At 42.8% G+C, this 24,034-nt stretch overlaps 1 protein-coding gene across 1 annotated transcript in view; it reads right to left on the bottom strand.

Moving 5' to 3' along the window:
- The window catches only part of STARD9 (StAR related lipid transfer domain containing 9), a 224,778-nt gene that overhangs the window by 11,483 nt on the left and 189,261 nt on the right, over positions 1–24,034 (bottom strand). Inside the window, exons 26-31 of the mRNA XM_033951109.1 lie at positions 16,783–16,966; positions 14,950–15,087; positions 13,797–13,905; positions 10,604–10,785; positions 8,486–8,550; positions 1,905–2,110 (exon numbers count right to left, since the gene is read on the bottom strand). Of these exons, the coding sequence (XP_033807000.1) occupies positions 1,905–2,110; positions 8,486–8,550; positions 10,604–10,785; positions 13,797–13,905; positions 14,950–15,087; positions 16,783–16,966 (884 nt within the window). The remainder of the gene's footprint in view (positions 1–1,904; positions 2,111–8,485; positions 8,551–10,603; positions 10,786–13,796; positions 13,906–14,949; positions 15,088–16,782; positions 16,967–24,034) is intronic.

The following is a 24,034-nucleotide window of genomic DNA, read 5'->3' as shown; positions in this document are numbered from 1 at the left end:
ATGTACACATTACAATAGTTACAGGGAGAAAACGCTTGTTTTCTCCCTGTAACTATTAAATTATATGCACAGAAATGTTATGCCTGATGTCTTAGTACTCATTAATGAAGAGGAAAAGCAGGTAGTGTTTCTCATTCCACATTTTCAAATTGAGTTAATTCACTCCAACTGTTATATAGAAAACACTTTCATATTATACCAAAGTGACTTCTGAGAGTAATTACTAGTACTGCCCGATTCACCGATTCGAATCAGGTGAACTGATTTGAATCGATTCAATTAAAAAAAAAAAAAAAAATAGGCCTCCCGATTCAATGACTGACCCTTCCCTTGTGCCTTCCTAAAGCAGGAGCTGCAGCACTGCCTCTTGCTGGCCATCCGTTGCTGCTCCTGCTTGAGGGGGGGAGGGTCAGTCAGAAAGGCCTCCCCCAGCTTGCCCGCTCTTACCTCTTTAAGGCTAATACGGTAGCCTGCAGGCTCGCTGGTGTTATAGCGATCCCTGCAGCTGCCCATCATCCTCAGCAGCACGTTCTCTCTGCCGTGATCATGCACCTGACACCAGCGAGCCTGCAGGCTGTTGTATTAGCCTTAAGAAGGTAAGAGCGGGGAAGGTGCAGGCTTGCGGGGGGAGCAGGCGTTCGTTCGCAGCGGAGAGGAGGAGAAAGAGTGCCTTCACGGCGGGGGGAGCAGGCCTTCGTGGCGGGGAGGAGGATAAAGATTGCCTTCGCGGCGGGGGGAAGGGAGCAGGCCCTAATGGCGGGGAGGCAGGCCTGTGCAGAGAGAAGAAGAGGAAGGAGTAAGAGAGGGAAGGGGAGATGCCAGACCTGGGGTGAAATGAAGGGAAGAGAGAGACCAAACCAAAAAGAGGGGGAGGAAAGCAAAGGAGAGGTGTTGGACTAAAGGAGAGAGGGAGAAGAAATACAAGACCACAAGGGGAAGGGTACAAGAGGGACAGATAGTGCTCCAAAGTAGGTGGGCAGGGTGCAGGATGGCAGGAGAGATAGTAGGAGAAAGCCTGTACCTGGAGAAGGGAATACAGGAGATAAGGAAGAGAGAAAGAAGAAGCTGAATATGGGGAGAGATAAGATGCTGGGCATGGAGGGAGCATAGGAACAGGGACACAAGGGGACAGTACTAGAGAGGAGAATAGGGATACAGAAGACAGATGTTGGATGAAGGGGTAGATGAGAAAAGGAGAGATGGTGGATCTGTGGATGGAGGGGCCTTAGGCACCTGAGCCAATAAAGACCTTGGGTCCCTTCCAGTGCATTCAGGATGCACTGGGAGAAGAAGAGCCGCCATTATGAAGAGGTGGCCTTTCATGGCAGAAGGGTGTGGGCATTCCTCCTGCCTGATTTTCTATGAAAAGTATGGGAGGGGGCTATGTCGGGGGTGGAGGGTTCTCAAGCTGGACAGAGTCTAATCCAAACCCCCCCCCCCAGCCCACTAGACTGCCAGGATTTTAGGGGAGGGATGATCAGAAGACAGGAGGCGTTTGGTGTCGGGGAAGTTGTTGAAGCCAGTTTTGGTGGCAGGGGAGTGTGTATGGCAAGGTGCAGAAATGTGCCTCCGCCTCAGGTGCTCCCTACCCTCACTATGCCACTGAGCATATTAAATACCCAACCCTAGTTATTATCCAATGATTTGCATTAACCACAGTCATAAAATACCCTAAGTTACTAAAGATAAACTCCAGTCCTGGCATGTCAGAAGCAGACTTGGTTTCAGGAATAGCAAACTATTCAAATTAACCTTGTTCTTGGATCAGATGTATACAGCATGAATATTCAGTGGAGAGATCCTGAACACCAGACCTGTTTGTAGCATTTAAAACCAGGGATCAGTATTTCTGTCAGAAGCAGACCTTAATGACTGAATATACTATATGCTGAAGAGTTGCTCACCGAGCTGGATATCATGGTGTACTTTCTTGCAGACCCGAACAGTGGTAATGGCTTTGTCATACAGACTCTGTTTGGTGGGGTCTCTCACTACACGCCATATACTGTTCAAGGGTTTCTCGATGACACCTGCTCCCAGAAATCCATGTTTGTTTGGGGAGGAGAAACTTTTGTAGTATATTTGTACTTCTTTTTCCACACAATTGTATCTGAAAGAAGGCAATAACTGTAGGTTACAAACAAATAAGTATAGGAAATTAACAGAAGCATATGCTGATGAGATCTAGGGGACAAATTTTCTCGTTTCTGCTGTCAAGCTGTGGGCCTTGCATTTGCTTAACAGTATCTACAATTTCATTGTGGACATTAAGACCTGTGGTTTTTGTTCTCTTTGCTCCATGCTTGGTCTGACTAGCTTGATAATACCAGCTGTCAGAGCTGTATTTAAATGGGTTCTCATGTTATATTTATGCAGTGCCCTTCAAAAGTCTTCATAGCCTTGTACAACTTTCATACTCTATTGTCTAAAATATGCATTTTGAAATACATTAAAGCCTGATTTTATAAGAGGACACCAATATAAGTAGTCCAAAAAGGCACCTATTTTAGGGAAGGGGAGTTGGGATTTGATATACCACCTTTCTGTGGTTACAATCAAAGCAGGTACCGTATTTTCACGCATATAACGCGCGCGTTATACGCGTTTTTACCTACCGTGCATACCCCTCGCGCGTTATACGCGTGAGCGCGGTATACAAAAATTTTTTTTACATAGTTCCCACCCCGCCCGATGCCCGATTCACCCCCCCCAGCAGGACCGCTCACACCCCCACCCCGAACGACCACTCGCACGTGCTCCCACCCGCACCCGCATCCACGATCGGAGCAAGAGGGATCTTGTGCCTCAGGCCGCGCCCCCAGGTGGGACCTAAGGCTCCAGGGCCTATTCTGATTGGCCCACGCGCCTTAGGCCCCACCAGTAGGCGGAGCTTTGGGATGGATGGGCCAATCCGGCCTCATTCCGTCGTTGGCTGCCTGCCGGACAGGCGGGTTTGGCTCCCGTCTGTCCGGCCAACTACCAAAGGTACGGGGAAGGGGGGGTGGGGGTGTCGTGGGGGTCGGCCAGGGGGGTCGCGGGTCGGCTGGGGGGGCAGTCGGAGGTTCTTGGGGGGGGGGGGCGGTCGTTGGAGGGAGGGGGGTTTGCGTCGAGGGCAGGAGGGCCTGGGATCCCTCCTGCCCGTAATGTAGTGCGGGGTGGGGATCGCCGTGGCCAGGAGGGTTTGGGCTCCCTTCTGGCCTGATATTGTCGGGGAGTCGGCGGTCCTTCGGGGTGGGGGTGCGAGTGGTCCTGCCAGGGGGGGGGATCAGGTTTTCAGGATGGGGACAGACCTTCAAGGGGGACAGGCAGACCTTCAAGGGGGGACAGGACTTTCAAGGAGAGTCGGGGTGGCCAGAGGAGAGTCGGGGCAGGCGAAAGGACAGTCGGGCTGCATGCGTGGTATACCCGTGAGCGCGGTATACAAAAGTTTTTGTACATAAAATCGTGGTTTCTGCGCGCTATACCCGTGTGCGCGTTTTACACGGGTGCGCGTTATCTGCGTGAAAATACGGTACTTATTTTGTACCTAGAGCAATGGAGGGTAAGTGACTTGCCCAGAGTCAGAAAGGAGCTGCAGTGGGAATCGGACCATTAGGCACCTTCTTAATAATAATAATAATAATAATAACAGTTTATATACCGCAGGACCGTGAAGTTCTAAGCGGTTTACAATGATTAAAAGATGGCACAAATCGAGTGAACTTAACAGAGTTAAAAGCTAGTGATTAACAGCTCTAGGGATCCGTTATTGTGGAGAAAGAATTGTGCAGGTCAGCTGCCTAGATACTTCAAGAACAGATATGTTTTTAGGCGTTTCCTAAATTCCCCATAAGTAGTAGGCGTAAGCAATTGTTCTAGATCTTTACCCCATAATGCTGCCTGATGTGAGAAAAGGTGTTGATGATGTCTTTTGAGTTTACATCCTCTAACTGGAGGGGAAACAAAGTTCAAATGTGAGCTTCTCTTATGTCTGTTGTCTTAATAGGGTCACAGAAGCAGCTCCAGTAATACAAATTTTAATTAAATTTAGCTCACAACTGTGTTCTCCCCAGGGCCTTACACGGCTGATTTAGATGACCGCCCAGCTAATCCTGCTGCTGCCGCCGATGCTCCTTCCCGGGCTGACTCGCCACCGAAAATTTTGTTTGACGCCTGCCTTTTTTTTTTGCCAGCATGCTTTTACTTGCTTCGGGCCTTCCTCGTTGCTGGATCCTGCCTACTTTCTGTTTCCGCGAAGGCAGGACCCGGCAGCGAGGAAGGCCCGAAGCAAGTAAAAGCAGCAAGTTGTAAGCTTCCCTCCGGGGCTCTATGGTGTGCGTGCTGGCTTCCCTTCTCTTCCCCCCCTCCCCCCCCCCGGGACGCTACTTCTGGTTTTGGAGGGAAGAAAAAGGAAGCCAGCACGCACACCATAGAGCCCCGGAGGGAAGCTTACAACTTGCTGCTTTTACTTGCTTCGGGCCTTCCTCGCTGCCGGGTCCTGCCTTCCTGGAAACAGAAAGTAGGCAGGATCCGGCAAAGAGGAAGGCCCGAAGCAAGTAAAAGCAGCAAGTGTAGTGGTATTCCATTTGAGAAAAACAAAAGCACGGACATCGGACCCGATTCTGCTTGCTCTTTTAAAGCTCCGATCCAAGCAACCTTGGTGTCTATTGTGGAAGATAAAGTGGTCAGCCAGGAAGAATAAGATCAAGAAAGTTCAAGTTTAGTCAAGCTGTGATTTGAACTTTATAGGCATTTGTTTTTCATCCTTTAACTGGCAGGCAGAAGGATGCTCCATTTATTAATCTTGCAAAGTCTGATGCAGGAAAAGCTAGAAGTGCATCAGGATTTAAGGAGCTTGGGGTGTGCAAATCTACTTAATGCAGAAATTACAGTAAAACGAAATCACTTTTCTATTTCACTGCAACTCTATGAGATTCTTTTGCACTTAGCTATAGTCAAATAATGGATAGGAATATGTTTATTTCATTTAAGTTAAGGGAAAACAATATTTTTTCTGAGTATCCTTTAAATAATGGTTCACAAATTAATTCAGCCTGTTTTAAGAGTGGGTTTTGTTTTTCACATTATTGCTTCTGTTTTTATAATCCTTAAAAAAAAAAAAAGGGGCAATTCTCCAAGTGGATTCTTCCTCATAGGCACCCTGAGACTGTACAGGGAATGCCTATTCTATAGCAGTGAATGGGCTCCCAGGTTCCATTACAGAATGGTAGTATATAGCCTTAGATTCAGGCGCCTTACAGTTAAAGCAGCCATAGAGCTGAAGTAACTAAGCATGTCCACGTGTGGGAGAAATGATTTTATTTTCAGTTTAGTTATCAAAATGTGTCTGTTTTGAGAATTTATATCTGCTGTCTATATTTTGCACTATGGCCCCCTTTTACTAAATCGCAATAGCGGTTTTTAGCACAGGGAGCCTATTAGCATCGAGAGCAGTGCAGGGCATTCAGCGCATCTCCCTGCGCTAAAAACCGCTATTGCGATTTAGTAAAAAGGGAGGGGGTATATTTGTCTATTTTTGTATAGTTGTTCCTGAGGTGACATTGCATAAAATCATCTGCCTTGACCTCTTTGGAAACCTGCGGAATATATATGATAATTAACATTTTCTCTACGTACAGTGTGTTTTGTGTTTTTTTTTTTTAAATTTTATTGTTGGTAGATCATTTTGACTTGGTCATTTTAAAAGTAGCTCGCAAGCCCAAAAAGTGTGGGCACCCTTGCTGTAGAGCCATTTCTTGTATGACTGGATCAGCTATATTTATTTATTTATTTATTTATTTGTTTAAATTCATGCAGAAATAAATGGCTAGATTGAACCTAATGACTTCATTAACGCCTTTCCCTTTTTTTAACCTCTATACCATTTGAAAGAGGGCAAAAACTTCTTAAATTTAGTAAAAATATTCTGGCACAAGTGTCAAACCTTAAAAAAGGAAGTCATATTGAGCATTGGAAAATAATAATAATAATTAACTAATAAAAATAGTACACATTTAGGGCTCCTTTTACTAAGTTACAATAGTGGTTTTAGCGTGCGCTTAGTGCGCGGAGAATTGCCACATGCGCTAGATGCTAACGCCAGCATTGAGCTGGCGTTAGTTTTCCCACATAGCACAGGGGTTTGCGCTTGCTAAAAATGCTAGCGCACCTTAGTAAAAGAGGGGGTTAATTTTCCCCACCACCAAATTTCCCCATCCCGCCCCCACCCTGCTAATTTTTCATGCCACCCGGCTGGAAAAAATTTCTGGGGAGAACACTGTAGGTTTATACTCTATTTTATAAAATACACTTGTATGTTGGCAACTCCACACCTACTCTGCCAAACCATGTCCCCATACATACATTGACAGTTTTGTTACAACTTGTTAAGTTTCAAGAGGATTTTGTGAGATTGGGTGACTGGGCATCAGAATGGCAGATGGCATTTAATGTGAGCAAGTGCAAAGTGATACATGTAGGAAAGAGGAACCAAAACACCAAACAGAGAAAAGTCAGTCCCTGCTCAAAAGAGCTTACATTCTAGTCAAGACAGACAATCTGGACGAGAAGGTGCATCAATACAGTACTCAGGTGGGGGAATTACAGAGGAAATAAGATAAATAATGATAAAAGGGATGGGATGGCTTCCTTAAGAGGAGCTGCTAAAATGTCTAGGGCTCTTCAGTTTAGAGAACAGACAACTCAGGGGAGATAAAATAGAGGTCTATAAAATACTGAGTGAAGTGGAAAGGGTAGATATGAATCACTTGTTTACTCTTTCCAAAATTACTAGGACTAAGGGGCTTGCAATGAAGATACTAAGTAGTAGATTTAAAACAAACTGGAGAAAATATTTCTTCACTCAACATGTAATTAAACTCTGGAATTCATTGCTGGAGAATGTGGTGAAATCAGTTAGCTTAGCAGGATTTAAAAAAGGTTTGGATAATTTCCTAAAACAAAAGTCCATAAGCCACTGCTTATTGCTAGGATAAGTAGCATAAAAACTGTTTTACTCCTTGGGATCTTACTTGTCATCTGGATTGGCCACTGTTGGAAATGGGATACTGGGTTTGATGGACCTTAAGTCTATCCCAGTGTGGCAGCTCATGTTCTTATGCATATACACTATAGGATAATTTTATAAAAGGCCTCTTGTGTGTGGAAAAACCTTTATAAAATTGCCCTAAATTAATTTGTTTCACTGATTTATGCAACATCCTTTACACTTTCATCATAAAGGAACAGCTATAGAAATATTCAAAAAGTAATCAAGAATGCAAATCCAAAAAGTCTTGATTGCATGCAATTTCACAGTCTTTGTTGTAGCAAATCAAAATTAGCTTCAGTTCCCAAAACTGCCTTAACAAGGCAAATAGGGTTAGATGCTCAAAGCTTACTGAGCTTTAAATGTTCTGTTTGATTTTTGCCAGTTTTAAAAGTACATTACTCTGTACCTAATGCTCAAAGGGTTGTTGGCCCAGCGTTTACTGTTCACAAAAGTAGTGGCCAAAAACTACACACAAATGGATTAAAATAAGCTCATTAGTATTAAAACAAGCTTTCTGTGCAATGCACAGAAAGGAAGCACCTTTTTGTAATGTACAAAGCTTTTTGGCAGGTCTGAGGTGATGCTGCATGTAAAAGGGCCAAGCAAAAAACAAAAGGAATTGACCCCAAAATATCCACAAAGAAGAAAATCCAGAGAAAACAAAAAAACCTCTGTGGAGTGACAATGTTCCCAAATGGACTTTATTTGAAAGTATCAAAGTTCCAAAGGTACACTGAAATCATCCACATAAAATAGTTCCATCCACATAAAAGTAAATCATCTTTTCACATAAAATAGTTCCATCCACATAAAAATAAATCATCATTTAAGGCTCTTATGTGGATGATTTACTTTTATGTGGATGGAACTATTTTATGTGGATGATTTCAGTGTACCTTTGGAACTTTGATGCATGTAAAAGGGCAGCTTCTTGATGGAATGGTCTGCAGGACTTTTCACATGCGGCATGTATCATATGCGTGTGTGTGCGCCCACAAGAGTACTGCAACTTTCCAAAATAAAAATGTTCTGGTTGCCATACACAAAATACAATTAAAGAAAAGAAAGATGATGATAGAAAAGGTAACCAACAAGAATAATCCACAAATGTGCATATATGATTCACACCTTTATGGCAGGGTGTAAAGAAAAGTAGTTCCATTTTCAAACCTGAGCATGCACAGAACATCGACATTTACCGTGAGGCCGTTCTGCGCCCATACCGGGTGCTTTCCCTACTTAACAGCCTTTCTGTGCATCTCATATGCATCAATTGCTCCTTGTTCAATAAGTTCAGCCGTAGCTATAAATGCTCACAACTATTACAAACTACATTTGAGGATCAGCCCCCTAATGAGCTATAGAGAGCCCATCTATGTCCACTCGCAGTAGTTGAGTTGATTTAAATATTTTAGAGTCAGTAAGTTTTAAATACAAATAAAGAAAACAACTTACTTCCAACCAGCAGCTGCCTGGCATTTAAACAGGTTCCCCAGGTCATCCAAACACGCTGCCATGACCTAAAGAGGACACAAGCCAATAGTCAATTTCGCTTGTTTTCCCTTTTCATCATTCTACAAATGGTAAATCAGAAAGTGATCATTAGCTAGCTGAGGAACGGGCGGGAGCTTCCTCCTCCAACATCTCCCATGATCAGCAGGAGTTACAGGTGTCACCTAATCCTTATCAGATCCATGTCTGTACAAACTTTTGTCCTTTATAACTCATATTTTACTTGAAAAATAATTTTCATAACTGTTTATATGTGTACAATGCTTTTGTAGAATGGCTGTCTGAAAACTGCCCCTTATTATGTGTCAAACTTTTGCACTTGACATAAAACATCACAAGACAGCTTATATACTGCCACAATCGTGAATATATTAGGGCAGTTTACCAAAAGCAAAATCACTATAATAGTAGCTGTATCCAAAAGGAAAACTAAATAATTTTGTATAATATTACCTAGTCTAATTCTACCCAGAAATAAATTTGAAATTTAACTTCTTTTTTTTTTTGTTTAAATCTTTATTGATTTTCAATGATAAAATCTACTTTTCAGTCCTTATGGCAAAACTCCAAGATTCAAATAGGCGATGCTGGGATCTCATGGAAGAATTGGATGCAGGCAGGTATTCGAACATTAGATGATGTTATGTCTAATGGGAGGCTGCTTGATTTTCATGACTACAACAGTCATTAGATTTTTTAAAATCTCAAAATTATAGGTGGTTGCAGTTGAAACAGGCCATTCAGAGTGGGTTCCCTGATTGGAAAAACTTAAAATCTTATTATAGCATGCAGATCTTATGCTTCCAGACAGATTTATTAGGACATCAGGCCGCCCGGTGGTATAAATTAATTTCTGAATCTTTGAATAAGAAACCAAAAAATAGTCTTAGAGACATTTGGAGCATCGAGACAAAACAGTATATTTATGCATATCGATGGCCACGAATTTGGACTTGGAGGTTGAAATGTTCAGCGTCAGCATCTATGAGACAAACTTGGCTTTTCTTGTTGCATAGGATTTTTTGGCCCCCAGTTCGTTTGCAAAAGTTAGACAGTTCTAAATCTAATAGATGCTGGCACTGTCATATTGATATAGGGACTTTGGATCATTTGTTGTATTATTGTCCATTGATACTTAATTTTTGGAAGTCGATATGGGGACAAATTAATGTTGTACTTGGGTCATCGATACCACTAACTTATGAAGCTATAATTTGTGGTACTTTATTACATGTTAAACCTTCCTTGGATCGTTATAAAAGCAGATTTTTCTTAATAATGATGGGTGTAGCCATTCAAATGATAACACGTAATTGGAAATGTTATGATCGACTTAATTATACATTCCGGTGGGCAAACTTGTGTTCAAATTATAAATATGAAAGAATGAACACTGAAATTTTAGGTTATAGTAAAGTATTTAACATGGTGTGGAGCCCATTGGCATCATTTATTGAGTCACAATAGATGTCATGTACCTTTTCTTTTTATCCGACCCTCCTTGCACATCCAGGGTGTGAGGGAGGGTGGTTGGAAATGTATTATTGTTTGTTATTCCTATTTTATTTATTGTATGGAAATTATAAATATATATCTACTTTTATTAGTTAAGGGGGGAGGGGGGAGAAAATGAGTGCTTTTCGAATTATTTGCATATTTAAAGTGCGTTTCTTGATTTGTTTATTTTAAATTCATTGTATTGCACTATTTATATTTTAAAATTAATAAAGATTTACAAAAAAAAAAAAAAAATTTTTAAGGCAATGCAGAAAATGTCTGAATTTAACTGTGCTGGTTTCCTTTATGAAAGTGCCTAAAATATGATTTATGAAAAATATTTGGCTTTTCCGCCTCCTATACTCATTATTTATAGGCTATCTTTGGATGTTTTTATTGACAGTGACTTAAATAAGCGCTTTTTTGATTTCTAACATAGGTGTCCTGTAATATAATCAGACTCTAAAAGTATATCACAGCAAGTAAGAAATCAAGAGAACAACTCCAATGTGGCAAAAAATTACAAGAGACAATAATTATAAACAGTGACATTATTTTGCTCACTTCAGCAGTAGCATTAGCCAGAATGTGTTTTGACAAATCCTGGTAAGTAGACGAAGGACATGACAGTAACAGGCTGAACGAATTGCTTGGTCTGTGAATAGATCCTGGACTGTCACGAGATTGCTGTATTGGCAGAATCCTTCTGCTTGCTCCAGCAGCTGAAAGTGTTGTTGCAAATGTCCCTAAAACAAGAGGGATTTTAAAAACACAATATTCTTGAACATTAGTGAGAGAAAACAGTGACCTAACTGACAGATAAAGCATTGCATGACAAAATCAAAGAATCTGGTGTCACTTCTTGATAAAGCTACTGTAGCAGAAAAAAGAAGACTGATAGGAGCAAATTTAGCAAGGAAAAGAAAAGATGTAAAGGTAAATTTGCAGTCATCTGAATTTTATGATTCTTAGCTAAAGACTCACAGCTATTCCACATTAAAGCTCAGTTCTAAATGACTTTCTTGATCAACATGATTGATATGCAACTTTATGTATAAGTTTAAGGTCATAGAACAGCAGTGGATGACAAGCAGGGAGAAATATATTTTATGAATTTGTAATAGCTAATGGTGTCTATAACATGAGTACATCGGGGTACTTTCACAACAAGTTGGGCTCTCTGCAATGCATGTAATCTATACCAGTAACCCAAGGTACAATGCATTAGAGCATGATCCAACAATGAACAACCATTCTAAAATTCATTTGTGAAAGTTGATCTTTAAGTAATCTGATCACTTTTGATTTATAAGAAAAACTGAATCATATTTTTAAGTTGATCACACAGGGATAATGATGAGTCAACCATGATACCTAAATACTTCAAACTATATTCAACAGGAATTTTCAAACTGTCAACAAGAAGATTCTCTGGAATCATCGAAAAAAAGACAGAAACATATTGAACTAGTTACTGAAAAGAAACACTAAGTCGTCTGCTTACAACGTCTGAACTGAACATCTAAACGGGACAGAATTCTGTAAATAGAGCTCATATAAATGTTGAATAAAAGGGAGTATTCACTTCCAATCTGAACTCAAAAGTTTCTCTGGAACAACAAAAAGTTAGAAACCAAGAAGGACTTTCCTGCCAATCCTTAAAGCTTTTACATAATCAATGAGAATTTCATGAACAGTATCAAAACTTGCAGAGATGGCCAGAGTCACCATGAAATACTCTCAATAAAAACGTATACCTCTTTGAGGATAACTCCCTCCCCCCAAAGAAAAGTTTGAAGGCATGCTGGTGGCCATGTATGTCATTGACACACACTGGTCAGCAGTACAGCAGCCTTGCATGGGAAGATATTTGGCAGCTCTTCTTCACCTCATTAGAACCCAAAATGGCCCCCGACTTAAAAATTTGTGAAGACCATTGCTATAGAATGTCGTTGCAGAGCTGGTGATAGAAAAAGGTGTGCAAGACAGGAAACAATGATACTGAACCATTTACATGGATCTATCAATTTCACATCTGGTGACTTCCCTCTATGCTACCCTTGGCCTAACTGCTGCTTTGAGTCACACACAACTCCACAGTTGCATAGTCCAAAGGAATCAATCAAAGGTGGCAGAAAGCAAGCACATGACCTAAAGCACTGCCATTTTCCTTCTGCTCAATCCACATGGAAGGGGGAAACAGCCAGGGAAGGGCATCAATAAATGCCACCAAAGAGCTGCTGCCTACCAATCAGACACCTTCCCCCCCCCCATTTCCTGTGGTGATTTTGCAGAAAGTGTTGCTTTTTTCATTCCTTTTCTAGGCATTTGAGTTAATCACTAGCAAAATAGTTTGCCTATGGGCAGTCCATATAAGAAAGCAGAGTAACAGGGCCGATGAGAGAGATCCTAAGTTTGAATTTAAAAAGTCACTAGCAGTTTTCGTTTATTGTTTCTTTGAAACCACAATTAGCATGTAATGAAGGAATTGAGAGGAATGTGTAACTTCTCCCCTCCCATTTGTGTTTTCCTTTTTCCTCTACTTTTCTTTTATTACATTTCTTTCCCTTTAACCCTCCTGTTTCATGTCAGTCAATTATTATCTTCCCTGTAACCGTTACTGTTTTAATTTTATATAAATAATTTAATTGTAAACCATTTAGATGTTTCTGATAGATGGTATATATCAAAAATTAAATAAACTTGATTTCATTTGAAACATCTGATGAAAAGAAATGTGTGAGCTATAATAAGAGTAACAAAAAATGTAAGGTCATGCACCTTGGCAGCAAAAACCCATGCAGAACTTACACTCTGAATGGTGAGACCTTAGCTAGGACTAGGGCAGAACGTGATTTGGGAGTAATCATTAGTGAAGACATGAAAACTGCCAAGCAGGTGGAGAAAGCTGCATCCAAGGCTAGACAAATGGTGGGATGCATCCGTAGAGGTTTCGTCAGCCGGAGGCCCAAAGTCATAATGCCCCTGTACAGATCCATGGTGAGACCTCATCTTGAATATTGTGTTCAATTCTGGAGACCACATTATCAAAAAGATGTGCGGAGAATCGAGTCGGTTAAGTGAATGACCACCAGGATGGTCTCGGGACTCAAGAACCTCCCATATGAGGAAAGACTGAATAAACTGCAACTATACTCGCTCGAGGAACGTAGAGAGAGGGGGGACATGATTGAGACTTTTAAATATATCACGGGCTGCATCGAGGTGGAAGACGATATCTTCTTTCTTAAAGGACCTTCAACCACAAGAGGTCATCCGCTGAAAATCAAAGGTGGGCAATTTCATGGCGACACCAGGAAGTATTTCTTCACCGAAAGGGTAGTCGATCATTGGAATGAACTTCCATTGCAGGTGATTAACGCCAGCAGCGTGCTCGATTTCAAAAAGAAATGGGATATGTATGTGGGATCTCTAGCCGGGTGAAGTCTGGGGGTGGGTCATTAGCGTGGGCAGACTTGATGGGTACAGCCCTTTTCTGCCGTCATATTCTATGTTTCTATGTTTATGTTTCTATACAATAAATATAAAATGGTTATGCTGGATTTAAATCTAAAAAGTAGTTTTCAAAATTCCTCTACTTTTTGGAACCAAACTCTGGTGATCAGTTGCTTTGGGACTTAAAATCAGGAGGGACATCCCAAATATTCTCATCAGAATTGCTGATGCATTATTATAACACATGTCCCTCTCTTTTCTATTATAAATCTAAGACTACCATTTATTATTGTTCACTTACCACTAGCTGAATTCCCTGGTGATTGTTCCAACATACAAAGTTGACTCTTTCTAACATCTGAGCGACCTCTGGTGTCTTCCTTTGGATATTGTTTGCTTTCAGGAGTGTTCTGGTAGTTAAAATTAACAGGACAGGATACAAATGATTAAAAGGGATATGAACATAATGTCAACAGAATGAAAGGGCCATTTACTAAGCTACATAGAAGTGCACACTAACTGCTATGGTAACTGTCTAATGTGGGAAAAGAACAGAATGTGCCTTATGATTAATGCATAGGAAGTTACCCTACGTTAACTGTTAATGAGGTGCAAAAAGTGGTCAGATACCACCACTCAAATAGGTGTAGCTAACAGCAATCCATTATCTGCTACTGAGATAATTTGACTTCTTTTATATATCACCTATTGCCAAAGTATAAAGATGGTTTACAATCAATATAGCATAAAAATGCAATATATACTAAAAGCAATAACCCAAGAGAGAACATTACCAATCTCGTCAAATAATAAATTTAATACCCTACTTTCAAGAGTTTCTGAAAACTCAGATAAGAAAAGGCCTTGTGAATTTCATGAAGTAATGAGGTCCAAAGAGAAGGCTCAATACAAGAGAATAAGCCTCCTAAGATAATCAAACTCATACTAATTTGTATACTAATTTGTAGTTTACCATATTCTTAGGTGTAATTTTCTGTATTAGTTTCTTTTGAAGGCAAACCTGGGGGTTAATGACATGATTATCCTACCATTTAAAGCTGCGACCATATATGTCGGTCAAACTCTGTTATTAATAACTACACCCCATATCCTCTTAAACCCTTTGCATCTTGTTACTCTACTACCTACCCATTCTCACTCTAAACCAAGACTATAATTTTCCTGTACTCCCTACTCCCCTATACGTGTATCGATACCTGTATCCACGGTACCCACATTGTACCTCTCCTTTATTGTACACCGTCTTAAACTGAAAAAGTATGACGGGATATAAATAAAGCTATTATTATTATTATTTGGAAGGCATGAAAATCAAATTATTTGCCTTCTGTGAAGCTCAAAACCATGTTTTCCATAATGAACTGCATGCCTTTAATCATCCAATTGCTTGGGAAGTTATTCCTGAATGTCATCTAATTAGAGATCTTTTTTACCTGCCCCTTCTGCTTGCTAGCAACATACGTAGCCGTGTTGCTGCTATTATAACCAGATGTTGGGCTCGAAGAAACACTGAGGCTGGAACTGGTACATAAAGTGCTTGTGCTTAAAAAATTTTTCACCTTGGCTTCTTCCTGTGAAAACCAATTTAATAGTAAAGTGCAAAGAATTAACAGCCATCATAAGAAAATGTATTTACATATTAAATATTCTACCAAAATATTTCATAATCAAGTAGCAAAAACATTTTTCACAATTTCCCTTGCATTCTAAATTATTCAAACCTGACAAAAAAATCATTTGGGGCAACAAAGTAAATTGGTTTGAAAATGAGTGTGACATCATGGTTTATTTATGGAATAAGCTCTTTCAGGATACTGGGCTTGATGGACCTTCAGTCTGTCCCAGTACAGACATGCTTATTTACTTAAGTAGATATTAATATTGCTGGAGGAACTGGTTTGTTTGCGAGAGTGTGGCGCAGTGGTTAGAGCTTTAAATCTCACACTGCTCCTTGTGACCCTGGGCAAGTCACTTAATCCCCCACTGCCCCAGGGAAAATGCTTGAAGTACCTGTATGTAAACTGCTTTGAGTGTGCTTATAAAAACTACAAAAAGGCGGTATGCAAGTCCCAATCCCTTTCCCTTTTAACAGAAAACAATTTCAGCTGAGCATGGATACTTCAGTATAAATGGAAACATCCATCTTATTATGAGCCATAGGCTCCATTATCTAGAGTCCGGCTTGGTTCATACACATGAGCCCCATGCAGTTCAAACAGCTGCAATTTCAACCGAGTGAGGCTCCACAGACACTGAGCCCATGGTTCAGACTACACCAGATGTTTTTACCACCCAGCTGGAGTGAAAGAGTGTTGCTCCTGTTCATATTGCCATTTCTGCCATAGTCTGGGGAGTGAGAAGTGAAAGCGAGGTGGGAGGAGGGTTAGAGCGCTAGGACTGTGTTGAGATGAGAGTCCCAAGTACTGGTGCTCTGCTCAGAGGAGGATCAGTGTGTTGGAGCTTTTATGGGGTGTGGGGACGGAGCTGTTTTGCTGGAGTATATTAGGACTGGGGGTGACGGGACAAAAAGTGTGCGAGACAATCGAGCGCCAACAATACAGAGCAGACAAACGCGCGCTGGACTTATTAAAGTGCTCCGAAGGGGCGTGGGGGGGGAACCCCCCCACTTATTGTTGCTGCTGTTGGGGGGGTGTTGGGGGGAACCCCCCACATTACAGAGGAAATTGACATTTTTCCCTAAAAAAAGGGAAAAACGCCTCTTCCCTCTATAATGGGGGGTTCCCCCCCAACACCTCCATCCAACGGCAGCGCAAACAGTACTAACTTAATTGCAGGGGTTCCCTCCTCAAACCCTCCCCCCCTCGGAGCACTTTAAAATTAAGTTTAAGTCCGGCATACTGATGTCCTGCGCGATTGTCTGCTCTGTATTGTCGGCGTTCGATTGTCCTGCGTGTTTTTGACTATGAACTAGACTAGGCTGGGGGGTCTGAGGGTGGAAGCTGTATTGTGTCTAAAATTTAAAAGATAAATTGAATTAAAAAGTTGAATCAATCAAAAAATGTATCTAGAATACAATTTGTGCAATGAAAACACCTATTTTTATTATCTCACAAAACACCTGACTGAAAAAACAAACACCTACATTTCTAAACCTACAAACCCTGAGAATCTGAACCCCAACTAATCTTGTAAAACCAGCCCAGACCCGACTAAACTAGCTAAAACAGGTTACGTTAAATCAAAGGGATCTCAAGAGTATAAAAATCAGCAACTCAGAATGGCTGTGTGTCTTGTTTTCTGCTCACATTTAGAAGGTGAGAAATCATTTGTTGCTGGAGACGTTTCTTCTCTTGTTCTGCCCTCTCCCGAAGCTTGTCTCTTGCTCTTGCTATTTCAGTCTTTGTCTCTTCTCGAGCCTTCTGGTAGTCGCGAAGCAATAGTTCAATCTCTGAAGTATGCTGGGTTGCTCTTACCTTGGGTTCTTGAACTCTGAAGAAAGGGAAAAGTGAAATTGTTTTGTAAAATGTAAAATTAGTCATGAAGGCTATAAATAAAATTCTATTATCTACTTTTTTTTCTTGATACTTCTCTCATGGTCAATCAAGGTTCTCAAGTGGCTTGCTTTATAAAACTACATAACATTTTAAAGTCATAAACATACAGCACATAAAACCAATCCAAATTCCCTCTTTCATACTCACTTCCATTCCCAAGTATCACAGTCCATTCCACTCTCTCCTACAAAGGCAGCTCCTCATTGTTTCTCCTCCCTCCTCCCAGTGCATCATGTTTCACTAAATATATCATTAAATTGCCACACTTTTTACCATCTTCAGTCCCTCAAAAATTGTTCTCCTTCACTTTTGCAGGTAACTGACTCCATATACCACATGAGATCTCAATGATTTGTTTAACAAGACCAATTGGCACCGACATCTCAATTGACGCTAATTTGCACTAATTAGAAGTTACACACACACAACTTGGTAGGCACATTCTATAAAGTAGTGCATGTCAGTCCTAGTGTGCGAATCTGAAAAGGGTGCACGGCCAGGAGAGAAGCATGGGCAGATCGTGGGCCTTCCTAAAAGTTATACATACTGTTATAGAATACAATGGTACCTCGGTTTACGAGTGCACCGGTTTGCAAGTGTTTTGCAAGATGAGCAAAACATTTGCAAAATCGGTGCCTCAATTTACGAGCGCCCTCCCACAATCCGGCACCCTCCCCCCCGCGATCCGGCACCCCCCCGACGCAATCCGGCACCCCCCGAACGTGAACTCGCAGGCTTTGAGCATGCTCAGATGCTCAAGGCCTAGCAGAAGAGGAGGCCAATCTTCGGGCACCGGCACCAAGCACAGGACATGCCGGTGCCGGTGCCCAGATGATGTTAAGAAGCGTCGTGGGGGGTGCCGGATCGTGGTGGGGGGTACTCAATCGCGTCAGGGGGATCGTAGCGGGGGGGGGGGTGCCCAATCACGGGGGTGGGGTGCCGGATCGCAGGGGAGGGTCTTTGGGGGGAGCAATACCGGTTCTCGTGGGGGGGGGAACGCATCAAAGCGAGTTTCCATTATTTCCTATGGGGAAACTTGTTTTGATAAACGAGCATTTTGGATTACGAGCATGCTCCTGGAACGGATTATGCTTGTAATCCAAGGTACCACTGTATACTCAATCCTTATAAAGCTTAGGTGCAGGTATTTAAGATATTTGACCTAAATGGGTGTGCCTAAGTGTTATGTTACATACAGCCAATAAGCAAGATTCTATGAATAGTGCATGCCTTTTATAGAATCACACTAAGCACTGTTTTGAGCGACACCAATTTTTTAGGTGCTTACCCCCAAATTCTTTAAAGTCCACCTAAAGTAAGGCACCTGCATCAGCATGCCTAGCCAATGTAGGCACCTAACTTCATTAATAGGCCTAACTGGAGCCAATAATTGGAATTGACAGGCACCTAACTTGGTAAGCATGATTGTATAACAGTTAGGTGCCTTGTCCAAAGTACCTACAAAACAGTGGGCATAGGTAGGAGCAGATCATAGGCGTGTTCTGGAGTTAGGTGCCTGTTTTTGACTTTGGCACACACATTTGGGCCAAAAAAAAAAAAAACCCTGGCATAAATACGTTGTGCCTAAAAGCAGGCCTATCAACACCTAACATCGCTTAGAAACATGATGCGCAGATAAAGGTCAAATGGCCCATCCAGTCTGCCCATCTTCTAAGCATGATTCTATACAGTGCACCTAACCTTTACTGAATCATGCTTAGACCATTTTTAGGCGGCCTAAATAGATTTGGTCCCTATATTTAATTATTTATTTTTCACATTTATAACCAACCTACAACTAAGCAGAATGCAATATGAACATACATAGTAAAACAAGAACAGCATAAATTTATTTTACAGCTTAATATATCTTTTGCATAGATGTTTAGAAATTGCATGTCCACAAATGCACGTTATCTGCCAATATTCTGCCTAACTGCTATTCTGTAAATACACACATATTTTGCAAGAATGTATTGAATGTATTTTCAAGGGAGCATACACATGGGTGATGCTCCCACTTATGGAAGTTTCAAAAAATTGCTGTCAAAACAATTTTTTTTTAGATAGGAAGGGGTCTGTGGGATCACTAGTGAGAGCGATCAGCACATGCACAGAATATACCGAAAAATTTAAAAAAAGACCTCAAATTGAAGATCGGCAGGAGGAATGCAACTCCCCTGACACACACCAGCCCCCATCTGGCCTGGCAGCAGGAGGGATGCCTACTCCCTCCTGCTGCCGCACCTCCAATGACCCCCCCACACATGCCTCCAACACCCCCCCTTGTTTACAAATGCTGGCCGAAGGGATGCCTACTCCCTCCAGCCAGCAGGCCTGCATCTTCAAAATGTCAGGCCTTTCCCTCCCCTGCACATACTGGGATACACCAGGGAGGGGCCTAAGGCTATGATTGGCCCAAAGGAGGGGCCTTAAGCAATCTGGGCCAATCAGAGCCTTAGGCCCCTCCCTGGCACATCCCAGGATGTGCCGGGGAGAGGAAGGCCCGCCATTTTGAAGAGGCTTGTGTCAGGGGAGGGGTTGCTTGACGGCAACGGCAGGAGGGAGTGGGCATCTCTCCTACTGCTGGGGTGGGGGAGGGTTGCTTGGGGACAGGAGGTGGTGGGCCTATAAGACATGCCTATAATACACGTGCTCAAGAAGTGTAATTTATGTGAATCTTGTAATTTTTTTTTCCCATGAGCCAGTCAAAACACACGCCTCGACGCTGAAAACTCGACACTGCACTTGGAGAATCACCCGGTGGTGATGAAAAATTGCCTGAAGTGCTCGTTTAAATATTGATAAGCCCATTTGCATGGCAGAATCAAAGAGACAGCTTGGAAGCCGCTAAAATACATGCACACTAAACCAGCTGGAGAAGGTTTAGCGACTGCGTTAAAGGCAACGTTAAGTTTTAAGAATCTTCCCCTCAGACTTTGCCAATCTTTTTTCTTCAATCCTTGTGTCCTAAAAATGATGCAGATTTTAGCGATTCATCACCAATGTTTAAAGAACTTTCAGATGATATTTCACACTCTACTCCTCATTTTTATCTTTAACAAATATTTTCTGTGCATCCATGAATACAAAATTAATTTTTATTTCTCAGTTCCTTTTAATTTTTTATAGATTGTGTTCTGTCCATTATTAATCAATATTTGCCAAAATTCTTTATGCCGCATATCCTAGGAGTCTGTGCTATCATGCGTTTTCTCTAGAGTGCATTTATTCAAAATATCATTCCACTTCATCATAAAATGATTCAGGCTCTTAACACTCATACCTTGAGGAATCAATTCTTTTCTATAATAAGTTCCAGACAAACCGATCTCTTAAATACAGTCCAATTAAATAATAGAGATGGAACACCCACTTCCAACAAAGAAGGGGTACTTAAAATTTCTTTTGCAGATTGATTTGAATAAATATGAATCTCCATCTTTCCTCTAAACATACATCTATCTTACAGCAAGGAATCAATACCAAAACATCACAAAAGACACTGCTTCAAAGAGAAGAAAAGGGCTAATACTGTAGCTATTCACCACCCAAACATTCAATAAATTAGTAGAGAGAAGAGTAAATAGTTTTATCTATTTTAGACTATTGTAACATCATCTATTTAGGAGCATCCCAAAAAATTTTAAGGAAGTACACTAGTATCTAATGGGTTACAGGATCCGAGGCAACATGGCTTTACAAAAGGTAAATCGTGCCAAACGAACCTGATTGAATTTTTTGATTGGGTGACCAGAGAGCTGGATCGAGGACATATGCTAGATGTAATTTACTTAGATTTCAGCAAAGCCTTTGATACAGTTCCTCATAGGAGGCTGTTGAACAAACTTGAAGGGCTGAAGTTAGGACCAAAGTGGTGAACTGGGTCAGAAACTGGCTGTCGGACAGACGCCAGAGGGTGGTGGTTAATGGAAGTCGCTCGAAGGAAGGAAAGGTGAGTAGTGGAGTCCCTCAGGGTTCGGTGCTGGGGCCAATCCTGTTCAATATGTTTGTGAGTGACATTGCTGAAGGGATAGAAGGAAAAGTGTGCCTTTTTGCAGATGATACCAAGATTTGTAACAGAGTAGACACTGAAGAGGGAGTGGAAAATATGAAAAAGGATCTGCAAAAGAGGAATGGTCTAATGCCTGGCAACTAAAATTCAATGCAAAGAAATGCGGAGTAATGCATTTGGAGATTAATAATAGGAAGGAACCGTATATGCTGGGAGGAGAGAAGCTGATATGCATGGACGGGGAGAGGGACCTTGGGGTGATAGTGTCCGAAGATCTAAAGGCAAAAAAACAGTGTGACAAGGCAGTGGCTGCTGCCAGAAGGATGCTGGGCTGTATAAAGAGAGGCGTAGCCAGTAGATGGAAGAAGGTGTTGATGCCCCTGTACAGGTCATTGGTAAGTCCCCACTTGGAGTATTGTGTTCAGTTTTGGAGACCGTATCTGGCGAAGGACGTAAGAAGACTTGAGGCGGTCCAGAGGAGGGCGATGAAAATGATAGAGGAATGGTCTAATTGATCAAACTATCAGCTAATTAGGTAATTAATTAAGAGTGCATAATTTAATTACTTAACTTTATTAGGCATATCAAAAATCTTTTTTATATCAATTTAAAACTGCTATAAAATACAATTCAATTCATCCATTTTATCAACAATAAATTAAAGTATATGAAAGAAAGAAGGACAGCAACACTTATCTTTGTGGCTACCCGGCCAGAACCAACGTTGGTGGGTTGTGAACTAACTGAAGAAAAAATTGATTTAAAAGGTAGGGAGGAGGTGTGAAGTAAGTGATTATACCACATGCATTCAGGATGAAGACTTGGAATAACATCTAAGTTATAGGAGGTCTCTTTACTGAAAACAATGCATTTATTATGATACTTCAACCTCTTAAACTAAACTACATTAATCTAAATTGATGAATTGATTCATTTATACATTAGGGCAAAAGTGCATGCTTAAGATAAAGATGGTAGGTGCGGTTTACTAGTAGCAATAGATTGTTTTATAAATAAGACTTGAGGTATAAAATAAATACACAAAATAAAACGTATCAAAATAATTTTAGTATTAGTTATCTTTCATACCCCCTTTTTTTCTTTTTTGATTGTTAACATAGTGGGTTAGATATTGTGAGTAATGATCCGTGTGTTTGGTAGCAGAAATTAATCTATTAGCAGAAATATTCAGTCTGTTAACTGGCTAAGTACGCAGATAAAGGGCTAACTGAGCACCAGTTTGAATATTGCACATAGCTGGATATTCAATGCTGGAGCCTGGACATGGCTAGTGTTCCATATCTGGGATTAATTTAAGCAGCTTAAAAACCACTCACTGTCCAGTATTAAAAACTAATGCATCGCTACAATAGAAACCAGCATCCTGTACCACTGGTTACATGAAAAAAATAAAGAGTACCGTATTTTCGCGGATATAACGCGCACCATTGTAAAACGCGCACAGGGGTATAGCGCGCAGAAATCACGATGATATGTACAAAAACTTTTCTATACCGCGCTCAGGCATATAACGCGCATGCTGCCCGACTCTCCTCTGGCCACCCCGACTCTCCTTTCGCTCTCCCCGACTCTCCTCTGGCCACCCCGACTCTCCTTTCGCTCTCCCCGACTCTCCTCTGGCCACCCCGACTCTCCTTTCGCCCTCCCCGACTCTCATCTGGTTGCCCCCGACTCACCCTGACTTTCGGTGCACTGCCCCGACTCTCCTCTGGTTGCCCCGACTCACCGTTCACCCGCCCTGACTTTCGGTGCACTGCCCCGCCTCTCCGTGCCTGTCCCCCTTGAAGTCCTGTCCCCCCTTGAAGGTCTGCCTGTCCCCCCTTGAAGTCCTGTCCCCCTTGAAGGTCTGCCTGTCCCCCTTGAAGATCTGCCTGTCCCCCCTTGAAGTCCTGTCCCCATCCTGAAAGCCTGATGCCCCCCCTCGACGTCCGATTCTTCTCCCCCCTCGGCAGGACCACTCGCACCCCCACCCCGAAGGACCGCCGACTCCCCGACAATATTGGGCCAGGAGGGAGCCCAAATCCTCCTGGCCACGGCGACCCCCTAACCCCACCCCGCACTACATTACTGGCAGGAGGGACCCCAGGCCCTCCTCCCCTCGACGCAAACCCCCTCCCCCCACCGCCCGCCCCCCCCCCAAGAACCTCCCGCCCGTCCCCCAGCCGACCCGCGACCCCCCTGGCCGACCCCCACGACACCCCCACCCGCCTTCCACGTACTTTGTGTAGTTGGGCCAGAAGGGAGCCCAAACCCTCCTGGCCACGGCGACCCCCTACCCCCACCCCGCACTACATTACGGGCAGGAGGGATCCCAGGCCCTCCTGCCCTCGACGCAAACCCCCCTCCCTCCAACGACCGCCCCCCCCCAAGAACCTCCGACCGACCCGCGACCCCCCTGGCCGACCCCCCCACCCCCCTTCCCCGTACCTTTGGAAGTTGGCCGGACAGACGGGAGCCAAACCCGCCTGTCCGGCAGGCAGCCAACGAAGGAATGAGGCCGGATTGGCCCATCCGTCCTAAAGCTCCGCCTACTGGTGGGGCCTAAGGCGCGTGGGCCAATCAGAATAGGCCCTGGAGCCTTAGGTCCCACCTGGGGGCGCGGCCTGAGACACATGGTCGGGTTTGGCCCATGTGCCTCAGGCCGCGCCCCCAGGTGGGACCTAAGGCTCCAGGGCCTATTCTGATTGGCCCACGCGCCTTAGGCCCCACCAGTAGGCGGAGCTTTAGGACGGATGGGCCAATCCGGCCTCATTCCTTCGTTGGCTGCCTGCCGGACAGGCGGGTTTGGCTCCCGTCTGTCCGGCCAACTTCCAAAGGTACGGGGGAGGGGGGTGGGGGGGGCGGCCAGGGGGGGCGCGGGTCGGTCGGAGGTTCTTGGGGGGGGGGCGGTCGTTGGAGGGAGGGGGGTTTGCGTCGAGGGCAGGAGGGCCTGGGATCCCTCCTGCCCGTAATGTAGTGCGGGGTGGG

The sequence above is a fragment of the Geotrypetes seraphini genome, chromosome 7 (assembly GCF_902459505.1).
Source record: "Geotrypetes seraphini chromosome 7, aGeoSer1.1, whole genome shotgun sequence".
NCBI classification, from domain to species: Eukaryota; Metazoa; Chordata; class Amphibia; order Gymnophiona; family Dermophiidae; genus Geotrypetes; species Geotrypetes seraphini.
Note: the sequence above shows the minus strand (reverse complement) of the source record. Positions and strands in the feature narration are given on the sequence as shown.